Here is a 16600-nt window from a genome sequence, read left to right as displayed (position 1 = left end):
TTTCTATTCGTGATAGGGCGTCGGCGTTGGAATTAATTTTCCCTGGTTTATAAATGACTGTGTAATCATATTCACTTAGGCGTAGTCTCCAACGTGTTAAGCGCGAATTGGGCTCTTTCATGTTCATTACCCATTGCAAAGGCCGATGGTCTGTCATAATCTTAAACTTCCTACCAAAAAGATAGGGTCGAAAGTATTTCGTTGCCCACACAATGGCGAGTAATTCCTTTTCTATCGTACTGTAGTTTATTTCGCTTGAATTAAGCGTTCTCGATGCGTATGCTATTGGTTTATCTGATCCAATGGGGCCTTGAGAAAGAACGGCTCCAATTGCTAAATTCGAAGCATCTGTTGTGAGTATAAATTCCTTTGAAAAGTCCGGATATTGAAGGATCGGATCATTGACAAGTAGAGTTTTACACTTTTCAAAGCATTGGATATAATTCTGATCTTGGACAATTTTGGAACCTTTCTTCAAGCATTGGGTCAGAGGCTTGGTTATTTTAGCAAAGTCTGGTATGAATTTTCTATAATAACCAAGTAATCCTAAAAAGCGTTTTATTTCTGTACGGGTATTAGGTAAGGGGTAATTCTTAATTGCCGATATTTTGTCAGGGTTAGGTTTTATACCATCCTTGCTAATAACATGCCCAAGGTACGCCGTTTCTAGTTTTAGGAATTCTGATTTGTCCATCTGTATTTTAAAATTTGACTCACGTAATTTCTTAAATACTTTTTCTAGGTTAATTATGTGCTCCTGAAGGGATGTACTAAATACTATTATATCATCTAGGTATACTAGACAAATAGTATTCTGTAGCTCTCTCAACACATTGTCCATGACTCTCTGAAAAGTGGATGGACTATTTTTAAGGCCCATAGGCATGCGTAAGAATTCAAAATGGCCGTGTTCAACATTAAAAGCTGTTTTAGGTATATCTTGGGGGTTCATTTCTACTTGATAGAAGCCACTAGCAAGGTCTAAGGTTGTGAAATATTGGCAATTACCTAATTTATCTAATACGTCGGCTATATTAGGAATGGGATACTTGTCGTCTACGGTCTTTTCATTGAGTTTTCGGAAATCAACTACTATACGCCATTTAGCTTTCCCTGACGCGTCTGCTTTCTTAGCTACAACCCAAATTGGGGAGCTCCATGCTGAATTCGAAGGCCTAATGATTCCCTGTTCTAGCATCTTACCTATCTGTTCTTGTACTTCCTGTCTGTGGACATAGGGATACCGATAACTTTTTGTGTAAACCGGAACCTCATCAGTTGTTTTAATCGAGTGCTTTACTTTGTTGGTGAAAGTTAAAGGCTCTCCTTCTAAGTAGAAAACATCGGCATACTGCGCACAAAGCAGCTCTAAGTTCGTACGTTCTTCGATATTTAAGTGATCAGTGCGTAGACGCGAAATTACTTCTTTTATGCGATCTTGCTGTTTATTGGCAGGTGTACACTGTACGTTATACATTTCTGCAGAGATTGCTCGGTCCATAGAGAATATGACGTCGCTTCGACTTGGATTGGTTACTTCAACTATTCCCCTGTTATTCGAAACGGTAGTTAAGCATTCGCCTATAATACAATTTGAAACGGTTTGTTCTTCTATAAATGCATGTCCGTCATGAATATTTATCGGAATCCTAAGTAATTTCGAAGTATTCGCTGGTATAATGTCCTCATACAAATTCGCGTTGCGGGAATCATATACCTTAATCGGATTTGAAGCGGTTTTAGTTTTTAGCAATTTGTTCTTATAATCTATTACAGCCTCCCACTTATCTAATAGGTCTGTACCAATAAGCCCATCGAAATAATCATGGAACTTATAAATGTAAAATGTCGTATTATCCGAATCATTAAATTCTTTAAAGCTAGGTAACGTAATTGAATAGTAATTTCTAGAGGTGGCGTGAATATTCTTAACTTCAAAAGGATCGTAATTTACTGGTAAGTTACTATAGTATCTTTCCACTACCTCGGGACACAGAAAAGATTGATTTGCTCCTGTATCTATTAATAGTTTCATAGGAGGTGATGCGATTTGAATGTACGGAAGCTGACGTTGGGTTTGAAGATTAATTTCTATTTTAAGGTGTCGGACTTCCGGTCCTTCGAAAAATCCTGCTCGTTTGTTTTAACGCTATCGGCTTCCACTTGGGGTGTTTCTGTACAATTTTCTAAAGGTTCCTGTACGGAATATTCATAGGGTTGCTGGTATTCTACGTACTCGCTAATATCGTAATAAGGATCGTAATAATCGGCATATTCATCGTATATAGAATTGTCAATGAAACTATTGTAATTTACTTCTTTAGATTTAAAGTAGTTCGTAGGGGGTGGGTTCCCGGATTTTGCCCAGTTATGTCCTGTAATTGTTGGTTGTGTAGGCGGCAATGGTCTTGTAACATAATGGCTTACTCCACTCATAGGACGTGGTTGGTTAACAGCTTGGTGGTTAAGACGTGAACCTATTTGAAAGTTATTTTGTTGAGGGTTATAATTTGGCGGTGACGATCTAAAAATTTGTTGCGTATGTGTTGGACCGAATTGGCGGGGTTGATACCGATTCTGTCTCCATTGCGGTGTAGATGGTGGAACGAAATGAGGGCGTGAAGGGCCAGGTATATTAAAGTTAAAAGGTTTAGGCGTGGGCATTGAAAACTGTTGGTTAGGCATTTTATAGGCACTTACAAAATGATTTGGTACGGACATAGAATTTATAGATTTTTTGTCAGGTAATTTTTGGTTCCGATTTTGTAGGTACATAGTATTCATCTCCTCGTGTACGAATTCTAATGCCTTTTCGATGGTCTCAGGGCGCATGCAACGTATGCGCGATCCTAAGGGATCGTTCAAACCTCGCAAATACGCTTGAAGCGTTAATTTACGATAAAGATCTCGTTTAGCATTAATGGTGGTCTCAAGGGTATCATGCAGGCTTACATAGGTCATTATAGTACTGTATAGATTCTGGCAACGCTCATAATACTCCTGCGCGGTGCTAGAACCTTGCGATAAAATAGCTAAATCGTTATATAGAGCGGTTTCATCTCGTTGGTCCGCGAAGTTGTTCACTAAAGCAGTTCGAATGCCTTGCCAGTCGGATGGAATCCCATTAGAATTAATTAAGCGAGCAGCAGAGCCTGTTACTTTGTTAAGAATTCCGTTGAGAAGAGCACACCTACTTAATTCACTACTACTATCACTACAAAACTGTCCTACCAATTGATCACATAATTTTAAAAATCTAGTAAGTACATTTGGGTTCCCGTCGAACTCGGGTACCAACCTTAAGGCTTTATAAATGGTGTCTAACTCAGACATTTCCGTTTGTTCTTCTATACTACTTAAACTAATATCTCTTCTATTATCTACGAAAGTTTGCCTACTACTAATAACTATCCTAGGTTCCTTCGATTTTCTTAAATGAAAAATCTTGGCAAATTTTATTAACACACAGGTTAGTTAGGCTAGGATTGAGCAACCACTAAAAAGAATCTAGTGTACTCACATGAACATGTTTCGGTCTCTCTGCGTTATCGATGTCTGGATACCTCTCGTGCAGCACTACTCGTAGATTCGGATGCTACGGATGCAGCAGCTAGACAAGCTACGGCGGGGCTTCACGCGATTACGGAAATCTTCTACGCGAAACGTTCCGCGAGTATCCTACCGACTGCGCCAATTACGTAAGGCTGCCGTTGAAGATGCAGAATGAAACCGAACGAATTTAACTTATACGTTTATTTAAATAATTTAATTTAACAATTAATTATTTCTAATTTATAATATACGTGACAGTCTGTTCGATGTTAGAACAAAAAGTGAAGTTCTGTAGTCTGAATTACATATTTATATACGAAATCGGTAAATCACTGAATGGTCCCCACGGTATGGTGATTCTTGGTAGCGCTCGATGTTCGGGAGGTCTTGCGAAACAAAGCAGCGACGCTGGCAACAGGTGGTAGCTTCAAGGAATGCATGGTGTGATTATTTCTCACGGTATGGTAATTCTTGGTAGCGCTCGATGTTCGGGAGGTCTTGCGATTATTTCTTAACACAATTATTTTTAATTTACCATATTATTAACCCTTAATGTTTGTGTTGTTCTAGGTTAAGGATTAACAAGGAAATTACTACTACAATGCTAGTATTCAAAATTTGGTCGTCTGTCTGCTTGTTGAAAAGTTTAAGATGGTATTAAATGCAAGATATAGATTATAATTAAGTAAAAAGGTTTTTTTTTATTCATAATTTATTTCGTAAAGACTCTCAGCGGTAAAGGAAAACATTGTGAAACTTGCATGTATCTTATTTGTATGAAATACTGTCATATATGAATCGTTTAACCCTTTTTGGTGTGTCGTGAAGCTGAAAATCTTCTTCTCAAAGGTTAAGAAGACCTTAGTTTACCCGTGGTTCATTTACAGGCTTTTTAAGAAAATAATTATATGACTCTTATTATTAACAAAAGCTTTAAATTACACAAGCAAAGGTAAATAATACAATTAATTAACCTGAATGATAAATTATAAGTAATTATAAGTGTCACATCGAAACTTTAATATTTAATTGGGTGACTTCATAATTTATGTTTGTGTATCAATGAAGTAACTTCAAAATAAATCAGCATTAAAATTTCGTATCCAGTTATTGCAAAATCGCTGATTTCATACACCACTGGTTCTTATCGTACATGAAAATAGAGTCAAATTTAACTCTCGAGCCTTTTCCACCGTACGCGATTCCATTGTCCACGATATATTTTTCGTTGTGAAAATTTCGAGATATTAAACTGTTCACCTATATGAAACCATTTATTCAAACCCATTCATGTATCCACGTAATAAAACGAAGCCATTTGCATGAAAACAAAAAGCGGCGCCTATGATTTTTTATACATTTTTAATGGTGACGTAAATCAACGAGATAAAATTGTATCAAATACCGCAAATAAAGGACATAGGTTATAAAAGGGAAAGTGTTTTATTACGATAGTTATTGTACGATGCTTGGAAACGAAAAATCGTAAGGTATTTAATATATTTCACATAGGTTTTATAAATAAACTTTAAAGAATAATAAAAAATAAAAAAACACAAGTTCGAAAAGAGTACTTTGTCATAATTATTTTTTAATCTTATACATACGATAATTTACGCCAATCAATTATTATTATTGTTTTACATAGACATACTAGCTAGAAAGAAGCAATCGTACAGTTCTAATTATTGTACTTATTAGTGAGGTAAGTAGGATGATTGTTGAAAAAAATTTGAAAAGAAAATCGCCGTTATTGACAAATGATATCTCACAGCATTTTCATCATGTATGATGTTCTTCCATTATTTATTTCTAGGTAATTTAGAGCCAGACCAGACCAGATTGACCAATATTATATTTATTATTTTCTGGTGAATGTTATTGAAACTTTAAAAAACGACCTATTTAATTTTAATTAATAGCAGTGATTTAAAACATCTCACGAAGAGTATTAATGTTTTCCGCCCACATAAAGCGTACCTTGACCGTGCACTAATGACAGAAGTACCCACTATTTCACAATAATGACAGGCAATGGTCTAATGGGATAAACGGTAGCACAGAGCAAGGTTGTGACGCTCCGTCCACACAGTACCGCGAACACTGTCGCTCTGAAGCGACACTACACCAACAAATTGGTAAATAACACCACTCGAACGCGTATCCGTTCAATCTACTTAAGACAAGAAGATTATCGAGTCTGTCTTCTCAGTCGTGGTACAGCGTCGCCTCGGAACACGTGGAAGTACCCTGTGCGAGTTCGTTCTTGCAAGCCATGGAGAGCGCGCTGCGATGAAACGACGATCCATTGCTTAACGAAATTATGTATCTCATTAACCAGACGTAATTCGACAAAATGAGACACACAAATTCTCGGTCGGTCGGTTTAATCTTTTTTATTTCGAGTGGATTGGCGTAAAAACTACAACCATATAATTGTGATCATGAACGGAATTAGTGTATCGGTTGAGAAAGGGGCGGAGGTGAGCGTTAAGGAAACGAAGAAGAGAATGAGTGTCAAAGAAAAGTTAATGCAGATCCGGTCCAATATTACAGTTGAACCGATAATTGCTTGTTATATTATGTCAAATGTGTTTTCGGGGTTGGCTGTGCAAAACTTAAATTTGGAAAAGGCGTGTAGAGTTAATTTGGGCTACAGCGATGAAATCTGTTCAGCTCTTAATCGACGGCAAACGGAAAACTATACAATGGAAGAATCTGAAGTACAAAAATTAACAGCATCAGTGCAAGCTTGGAAAAATATCGTACAAACAGCGTTTCCATGCATATTAGTCCTTTTCGTTGGATCGTGGAGCGATAAGACAGGTAAAAGAAAAGCCTGTATACTCCTGCCGATCGTCGGAGAGGTACTGTGCTGTACAAGTTTCATACTAAACACATATTTCTTCTATGAATTGCCGTTGGAGGTCACGGCCCTCTCAGATTTGTTTCCGTCGCTAACAGGTGGATGGATTACCGTTTGCGTTGGTGTATTCAGTTACATTGGTGACGTGACCACGAAAGAAATGAGAACATTCCGAGTGGGGGTGGCTAATCTGTGCATGTCCTTAGGAATACCGATTGGGATGTCTTTAAGTGGAATATTATTGCAACAAATCGGTTACTACGGCATATTTCTTATATCCAACTGCTTGTATTTAACCAGCCTAATTTATGGATACATTCGTCTCAAGGATCCAGTGATACCTCAAGAGAGGCACAGAGTAAGTAATTGATAATTAGGTTCATTTAGTTTGTTATATTTAGGATAATCATTTGTGTATTTTAAGAAGAATTTTGTAGCTGGATAAATTGTACCAAAAATTAAATCCTAAAATGTTTCTACTAGTAAAGTTGGCAAGTCTAAGAGGTACTTAAACAAAGTTGAGACGGTATCAGAAGCAATTTAATCGGAAGTGTAGGGTTACTGTAGACTAAGGTACCGTTTGAGGCCGTTCATCATTCGATGGAGCCCGGTCCTACGTCTAAGTGATAAATTGCTCTGTGCCACTACGCAAATTCGAACGAAGGGGAGCATCGTAACGCAATCAGTGGTTTTCACGAGGCTCAGATAGGTGTCTGCATTTGTAATGCCACTGATCTATCGCGATACGACTGTCAATTTATTCCGTTTGCCGCGGATGCTGTACGAATGATTTATTTTTCGGTTTCAATGAAAAATAGATACGGTGCTTTTTGCTGGATTTCGAAACGTCTGTTATCATCTGATTCAAAAGCCATTCAAACGAGAACCGTTTGATATGTAGTGGCGATTTTCGATGTTTTTTTCAATTACGCATTTTATGTATGTAGGTGTGAATGATAAACGATTTCGCGGCTTCGATGTCGACGTTTTGAAATTGGAACCTTCTTATAAACAACTCGTTATCATTTTGACAAAGTATTATTTAGAATGGTTAATTAAATGTGAAAAACATGGAATATGGTGCTCTTGGTACAAGGTTTTATTAATTTATTTGTTCTAAAATTGATTTTTGAATTTGCGAAGATATTCTAGAAGTTTCAATATATTGTTATTTAAGCATATATTTCATTATTAGCAAAGTGATCAGTTTGGCGTTGAAGACCAAAATAAAATTTAAAAAGACAAAATATATCTTAATCGTATTATTGCATCCCTACACATACGTTACCATCATAATGTTAGATTGATCTAGTGAATAACTTATCTAGAGAATTCATATCCTGAGTGTACAAATAGATAAGGCTACTAAATCTTATAAATTGCTATAGTTTAAAAGGCTATATAAAATGTATCTGCTACTTTCACTATCAAATTCAAGATTCGTTTAGGAGAATATAATCGTTATAATAATTTACTATACCCAAGTGAATTTGATGCAATTCGAAAGATATTTAGTTTCGATTACATTAACTTTTTTTATTTGTCAGTGTTCATTGCTGAGTCTTTCATTGTGGTACTTTCTATTATATTACCACGCTGATCGATAGATAAAGATCTTTTTATATCACCTTTTCAATTTAATGTGTTGATAATACGTTAACTTTTTTTTCTTTTTTCTTCTTTTTTAAAATTATAATCAGGATTATAATAAAAAAAAATATAACGCTTGACAGGCAAACATATTCACTGCTCCTTTTGCATCAAAAATGTATATATTTTTAAACGTTGCATGTCAAATTTTTGTAGTCAAATGCGATCTTCCTTCATGCCCAATATAATATCAAGTAATTTTGTTTCATCAAATTACACATTGATGGATATTATAATTATGTCATTCGATATTTTAATTGCCATTAGAGCAACGTCAGACATTTTATGGTTAAACTTAGTATAGTGTTATCTTACTTAGTATAAGTTATTTTTGTTTTAAAGTAATGTGTATAATTAAGATAGTGGTAACTGTGAAAATTTGTGAAAACCCAATTATTGTCATACTATTAATCAACAGTAGTTTGTTTTGCCATAATTTGTCTTAAAGGGTGAATTTGGTAAATAAAATAATTTATTAATATAAGAATTAATAACATTAAATGCTTAAATATATACAAATATGAAATAAAACTAGTTATTGTATAAATCTTGACCGCGTGGAATGGTGGCAAGAATGCTAGCAGCATTTCCCCGTTGAATCGCAATTCCGATACTCTGGGCAAAAAACGAACCAGCCAAAAAAAATGTGGTAAATTAGGTAATGATAGGTCACGGAAGGCAGTATGCCCCAATGGGCATAAATAATAAAGGAAGGCAGAATACCTCAATAGGTATTCTGCCTTCCTTTATTATAAAAATATGTAAACTTTACAGAGTTTAGAATTAGGTTATCATCATTTGATCGAATCAGTCGTCCAGATATTAACAATCCTGTTTTATATAGCATTAAAAATATTTTAAAGAAAATTTTTTTATGTAAAATTTCTCGCGTAAACGAATAAAATTGAATCATTTTTTAAAATTGTATCAGATTTTCATTAAAGGTGTTACGCTGTGTAATTTAAAATAGGCAGTATTAATTATGTCTGCAATTGAAAAAAAAATATATCTTGGAATTCTAACAACTAAACTTTAACAACTCTGAGCGTGCTCGAGTTTAATTCTAACCTCTGAGGTTTTTGTAATACCCTCTTCTAACACTTACTATATGGTTAGCACTGAGAAAGTATGGACATTAGTATATTCTTGAAGGCATTAATATATAAGTTGACACAACATCAACATGCGACAACATCACATACATTACTCTGATTCCAATGTAAGTAGCTAAAGCACTTGTGTTATGGAAAATCAGAAGTAACGACGGTACCACAAACACCCAGACCCAAGATAACATAGAAAACTAATGATAATCTACATTGAATCGGCCGGGAATCGAACCCGGGACCTCGAAGTGGCGTACCCATGAAAACCGGTGTACACACTACTCGACCATGGAGGTCGTCTCTTAAATTAAGTGTATTTATATACATTTTCTTAAAAAATTTTTTCGTCTCTTATAATTTTGTGTTAAATCATTGATGCTACTCTAAAATCTTGACAAAAGTTATTTCCAACACAAAATATAACCATCAATGTTGGGTTTCATCGTTAATAATTCTTTCCTAAGATATTTGGAAGTTCAATTTAAAAATTTTAAGATTTTTCCTATAAGTCCGATTCAGTATCAGATCTTAATCAAATTTATGTATGAGAGTAATCTTAAAAATCCAAAATAAAAAAAAATACGTTGCATTAAAACCTTCACCTATTTTGAAGTTTAAAAATGTGAAATTTTTCAGGAGCAGCCGGTGGGTTGTCGAGGGTGGGTTTGTTCCTTCTTCGACGCGCGACACGTGCGAGAGACTTTAACGGTTGCATTCAGAAGTGGTCCACGACGGAGAAGACTTCGTGTGTCTTTGTTAATAGTCGTCGTCTGTGTAATATTTGGACCTTTACATGGTAAGATAAAACACATTTAACAATTTTGTAGTAAGACATGTTTTGTCTTAACCATTTTAAGCATAAAATAAATAAAATTTTAACAAAAAGAAAAACCGACTTCAAACAAAACAGTATTTTAAAACAAATTAAAATGCGCTAAAAAGTAATAAAAATAATTGCATATTTAACATATTTTTGAGAGTCCTCCTAGGTAAAATGAAATGAAAAATATTAGACTACTTAAAAGGCGATTTACGATTATATAATGTAGTTATAATTATTGCTATATTTGGAGCCGGTGTCAGCAACAGGCACACGCTTCAACAATCAAAAGAAAGAAGCGATACGAGCCTCTTGATTGACCCAGTATAATATCGTATAAAAGGTAATTTGTAAGAAACATTTCTTAAAGTATTCTCGTATTGTTTTTTGATAGGTATAGTATAGGGTTGGCTGACACCGCATGAACATAACCACGTTCCGGAAGGTGATTCAAATATCCAAGTAACCCATAAATAAAAGATTCGACCGAGTATTGCTAACGTGCTCCTCAGAATTGTTCCGTTCCCTCCCGTTCCCTTAATTTGTCATGGATCCTGTGCTCAGAACCTTACCAAACTTTCACAAAACTACCCTTAAAGTATATCCTTTCTAGTAAAAAAAGAATCATCAAAATTGGTTAACGTGATTTTGAGTTATTCACCTATTTGTCGCGCGTATACATAATGCAAATTTAAGACTTATGTCGTTTTCATACGGATACCATCATCGGAAAAAAATAAAAAAAAAATGGGACCCCACGGGAAGCACTACCTTTCAAACAAAAAAAAAATTATCAAAATCGGTCCACCCAGTAAAAAGTTATGAGGTAACAAACATAAAAAAAAAAAAAAAAAATACAGACGAATTGATAACCTCCTCCTTTTTGAAGTCGGTTGAAAAGATTCGACCGAGTATCGCTAACGTGCTCCTCAGAATTGTTCCGTTCCCTTCCGTTCCGTTACTTTGTCATGGATCCTGTGCTCAGAACCTTACCAAACTTTCACCAAATTACCCTTGAAGTATATATTTTATAATAAAAAAAGAATTATCAAAATTGGTTAACGTGATTTTCAGTTATTCACCTATTTGTCGCGCATATACATAACGCAAATTTAAGACTTATGTCGTTTTCACATGGATACCATCATCGGAAAAAAAAATAAAAAAAATGGGACCCCACGGGAAGCACTACCTTTCAAACAAAAAAAAAAAATTATCAAAATCGGTCCACCCAGTGAAAAGTTATGAGGTAACAAACATAAAAAAGAAAAAAAAAAAAAAAAAAAATACAGACGAATTGATAACCTCCTCCTTTTGGAAGTCGGTTGATAAATAGAAAGAACATCAGTTCAGCAATTCTGTTTAATACAAAATTGAGAACCCAGAAACACTAGATAAAGATATGTAACATTCCATTTTCAAAAGGACAATTACAATTAAATGTTCTTTTCCCTAAACGTCAATAGAACGTCATATCTACTTTAAAAAGTGAAAAGGCTTACTATTCAATTATTATGAGGTCTGAGACAAGAGGTTGAAAATGGTCTTATATCCACGAATCACAATTTCAAAACACAATTCGTCAAATCTGAATTAATTCTAAGATATGGTTTCTTAATATATGGATGTCAAACGCATTTTTTCGAATCGATATTGTAGATCTTTCAAAATACGAGTTCAAACAAAGATAAAGAATAATATTTATATATTATGTATACAATTCTTCTTTACGTTTGTGTTTCACAAAACTTACAAGCGGTTTCACCGATTTTAGTAAAACTTTGTATGAGTGTTTTCTTCAAGGTTTAGATTGAAATCTAAGCGGTGCTGCATCGGGTTAAATAAAGATATTAAATTAATATAAATTTAATTTTATCTCTATGTTACCTTTAAGAAAAGAGCGTACTCCGTCCTTAAAAGCCGGCAACGCAATTGCAAGCCCAGTGTTGCAGATGGCCGGTGGTAATAACTTTCCATCAGATGAGCCTCCTGCTTGTTTGTCTCTTATAAAATAAAAAATGTCGTAGGAATTTACAGCCAGTATAGTTAATATATAATTATATATTAGAAAAGACTATAAAACAAGAATCGTTTCGTTTCCACGTCGTACCGTGCTCTATGCTCCCCTCTAAGCTAAATGTAAACTACAGGCCGTGATGAAACTCCCGATTGAATGCTTAATTTGAATCTTAGCGACCGAGGTGCTCGTAAGGAAGCCTTTTCAGACTCTTAATTACGCGAAGATGTATTTAAATAATTATACTTTGATCGTATTAAAATATCGTATCGAAATGTTTTATTTTCAACCGACTTGAAAAAGGAGGACATCATCAATTCGTCTGTATTTTTTTTTTATTTATGTTTGTTACCATGAAAGCTAGTGCTTCCCGTGTGGTCCCATTTTAATTTAGCTCCAAATATTGACCCCAAATATAACAATAACTATAACTACATTATATATTCGTAAATTGTCTTTTAAGTAGTCTAATATTTTTCATTTCAATTTACTTAGGAGAACTCTAAAATAAAATGTTGAATACGCAATTATTTTTATTACTTTTTAGTGCATATTTATTTGTTTTAAAAATAGTGTTCTGTTTGAATTTTTATTTATCGATGATAAACTTGTTATAATACAGTTTCAGTAAGGCTTATTATCTCTAATAAGCCTGTAAACACAAGGATAAAAAACAGTAGGATAAATTAGGCAATAATGGCATGTTCACCCTTACCCTATCCCGAATATTATATACGATTCATGTTTACTGTTAAATGTTATCAAACGTGTTTATTATAAACGATAATGTAACTCTTTCTATGTGTCGGTCTGTCTGTCGTTCTGTAACGACAAAACCTCTGAACCGAAATTGATGATTATGTATTAAGTAAACTTGAACTTTAAGAAAGGATTACTAGACCTAAGTCACTTTACTAATCAACGCCCTAAAACGCGTGCGAAGCCGCAGGCAACTACTAGTGATATCATAAGTCAGAAACATAAAACGCTTTTAACATTGTCAGTGCGCTGTCAATTACAACATCTAAGATGACATGTCCTTCGTTCTTAAAACTGGATCACAGCAATAAAAAATAATTATAATAATTTAATATTAAATTACGTAATAAAAGCGAAGTTTTTTTATTGTTAACTACTTGTTTTGTTTCTCTCGCCTTCGTTTGGTATTTAAAAAGTTGGTTGTCAGGTTTTAGAAATAAAAAAGTATCCAATGTCTTTTTCGGAAATATAATAACCACAACTACTTTTGCATTTAAATTTAATTTAATATTAGTACAAATTAGTGCAGATGTTATTGATACAAGTTCATACTTATGTACAACTAAAAGTTCGAATCGACTAAACCAAGTTGCAAAACCAATTGAACAAATTAGCCGAAACAGCCCCGCACATAGAATACGTGACCGTAGCATCGCTTCTAAACTTAAGTAAAGCTCGTGGGTTCAAATTTGTACACATGTGCTTAATTTAAGCTTATGCTATATTCCGTGGTCGCGGCGTAAGGAATCCTGCACGTACGTGAAACTATCATACAGAGCCACGTGGTGTAAGCTTAAGCGAACCTTGCCTTAAAGGGGCTGTCCTGTTGTGGGAAATTAATGAAATTTCACTTACTAATATTTGATAAAAATTACTTACAGTATTTCACTTCTAGATTGTATTTTACTAATAGTATTACCTTCTCCATAAATTCTCGTAATAAATATGTTGTTCGTTTCGTGTTCCACTATAATTCGAATTTTAAATATGTATTATTATAATTGGAGATCTACTCACATATCTATCACTAACTGGGCGTCCAACTTTGAATCGGTAAAGATATTATTCAAGCAATTAGAGAATTAGAGATTGAGAGATAAAGCCCACGATTAGTAGTCTTACATTTTGCTAATATTATAAATGCGCAAGTTTGATAGGGCGGATGTTTATTATTCGATTACGTCAGAACAGTTGGACGGAATTGTCTGGAATATCACATAGGTTCCTTTTTATCACTTACGTGTAAACCACGTGTTTCTCCACACATGAACACGAAACCCCGGTCAGAAATTAATAAAATATATGCATTAAGTGTATATTTAGGCAGTCTTCAACTTACGTCGTTTCGATTTAAGTCGTTTCAATCGTAACAATATTTTGACACTATTTGTCAAGCATACGTCAATTTTTTCGATTTCCGGCATAGGAGAGATAGAGATTCACTTGTCGCAAGGTCAAGGCAAGAAGAAAAATATAAAGCTATCTAGTATGTCTCTAGTTATGCCATAAGTACGAAGACTGCCTGTATAAAATTAACATCACTAGTCGCCGAACTCAAATATAGCTGTGAACTATCCAAGTGACTCCTGAAATAAAGCATTTCATCGAAATCAGCGAGTCGCTTTGGTGGAGAAGATTAAAGAAAAATCGCACACCTTAAATTAAAAAATACCTGTCTTACGAATTATATTTAAATCACCTTTATAAATTATTTCTGTGAATCAAAGTCTAGTGTTAACCACAGAAAACATATTGAAGGAAGTATTTAGTAACATCTTAAGTAGCCCATTATGGCAGTAGGATGTCCAGAAATATGAGAATTCTGTCGTGAACCACTGTTTACTGACCATTACGTGGTTAAGCCAATGAAGTCACGACTTCCTCTAGTTCATTACATTTTTAACGATTATCATTTAAATTATTTTGTCCTTGTAATTCTTATTTTGAAAACAAAACGAATTAAAACGTTCATCCCGATTTATTTATTGATAAAGAAGATAAATTTCTATAAACTATTCTTAATATTATATACTTAAAAGTAAACCTATATGTAAATTGAATGTAGCGGAAGGCTGAGTGCGTGTATCAGCGATGTGGACATCACAATTTATTCATCAATAATTCCTCATATAACTAATGCGTAACCGACCTTCGAAACTAAGATGTTGTGTCCCTTGTGCCTGTAGTTATACCGTCCAACTAACCCTTCAAACCGGAACACAATAATACTATGTATTGATGTTTGGTCTACAACATAGACGGGATCATACAAAACTTTAGCTAAATATATACTACTAATGTATAACAAAGCATTTCAAATAGGCATCATTGCATAAAATCATATCAATCATAATTTTTTATTTTTTTATACTAAAACTCATAATAAAGCTACACTACCCGACGAGACTGCCGAGCCTTACCAAGATTTACTATCTATACCCTATTCCAGTAGAAGTGGGAAAAAATGAACAACCTTAAATATACGTATTTCATTCGCTAATAAATCAGCCATATTGTGCACTACTGAGAGTTTATGATTAATATAATATAAAACTTTCAACTTTAATTTTACTTTCAAAATTCCGATAATTTCGTCGAAGTTTAAAACGCCATTTTCGTCATTGCATTGATTATCATTGATCAATCAAGCACTCGACCAATCATATCGCGACAATGTGCTGTCAAATGTTGTTTATTTAGCTTTTTTCCTGTTATGATTGGATTAGAGTAAAGGGTTGGACTATTTAACTGTCTTTAGGTTTTTCTGTCAAGATATTCTCAGTTCTCCGTGCACTCACCTTAAAACCGAAACTTGAAAGATTGAAACGTTGAATTCCCTACATTCGTGTCAGGTCATCCTTTCAGACCACGAAAGTGTGTAATGGCCTTAATGTTGGAGGACCATAAATTATATGAACAGATTAATTTTGTATTTCATTAATTATAGTTACGTCCCTGACATATGATTTAACCAGTATTCATTTTTACAGGTGAAATGAATGTGCTTTATCTCTTCATGCGGTATAGATTTAATTGGGATGAAGTTCAGTTCAGCATGTTTTGTACATACAGCATTATTACCAATTTAGTAGGTAAGTCTATTTATATATTTAAAAAATTGTACACCCTCAATGTTACGTCAAGTATACAATGTAGTCCTTTTGTGTTACACTGGCTCACTTACAATTCAACACAGAAACAGCAATATAAAGTAATGTGTATTCCTAGAATAATTGCCTATGCTTTATAATTTTCTGGTCGTAAATGTCAACATATTAGAAAATGTAATAATAATAATTAGTGCCAAAGAAATTGGAAGAGTCACATTTCATTCGATTTCCATTTCATTAAATATAAAACGTTGTTATTAAAATACAATATATATAATTCAAGATTATCTGCAAAGATAATCTTGAATTATATTACTCAAAAATTTCATGCAGTTTTTACTATACAATGTTATTGTAAATCTTCTTTTTGCCAGGAACATTGTTCTCCATTAGTATCTTCAGCGATTTCATGAAGTTGGATGACACCGTGGTGGGCATCATTTCCTGCACCAGCAAGATCCTGGCCTCCTTCATATTTGCCTTCGCGAGTACAACTACAGAGATTTATATAGGTATAATATATACATAGTAATTTCTTTATTGTATTAAATATGTTTTGGTTTAAAATTTTCGAACTGGTAAGCTTGGAGGGGCGGGGGTGTTAATGAATAAGATATGAGTGGATTACAAATTGGCCATGTGATTTGAAGTGGTATACAATACAGGCATTGGCACAAATTAATTATTGGCACAAATAAGGGAAATTTTAACCATCACTTA

General features: G+C 34.2%; 1 protein-coding gene across 1 annotated transcript in view; it reads left to right on the top strand.

Moving 5' to 3' along the window:
• The first annotated feature begins 5653 nt into the window (after nt 1-5653).
• LOC124530724 (proton-coupled folate transporter-like) overlaps nt 5654-16600 on the top strand; it is a 29605-nt gene continuing 18658 nt past the window's right edge. The window contains exons 1-4 of the mRNA XM_047104983.1: nt 5654-6776; nt 9811-9970; nt 15761-15862; nt 16255-16392. Coding sequence (XP_046960939.1) covers nt 5997-6776; nt 9811-9970; nt 15761-15862; nt 16255-16392 — 1180 coding nt within the window. The 5' untranslated portion in view covers nt 5654-5996. The remainder of the gene's footprint in view (nt 6777-9810; nt 9971-15760; nt 15863-16254; nt 16393-16600) is intronic.

Source organism: Vanessa cardui, chromosome 6, assembly GCF_905220365.1.
Source record: "Vanessa cardui chromosome 6, ilVanCard2.1, whole genome shotgun sequence".
In the NCBI taxonomy this organism is placed as follows: domain Eukaryota; kingdom Metazoa; phylum Arthropoda; class Insecta; order Lepidoptera; family Nymphalidae; genus Vanessa; species Vanessa cardui.
This window is presented reverse-complemented; position numbering and strand designations above follow the sequence as displayed.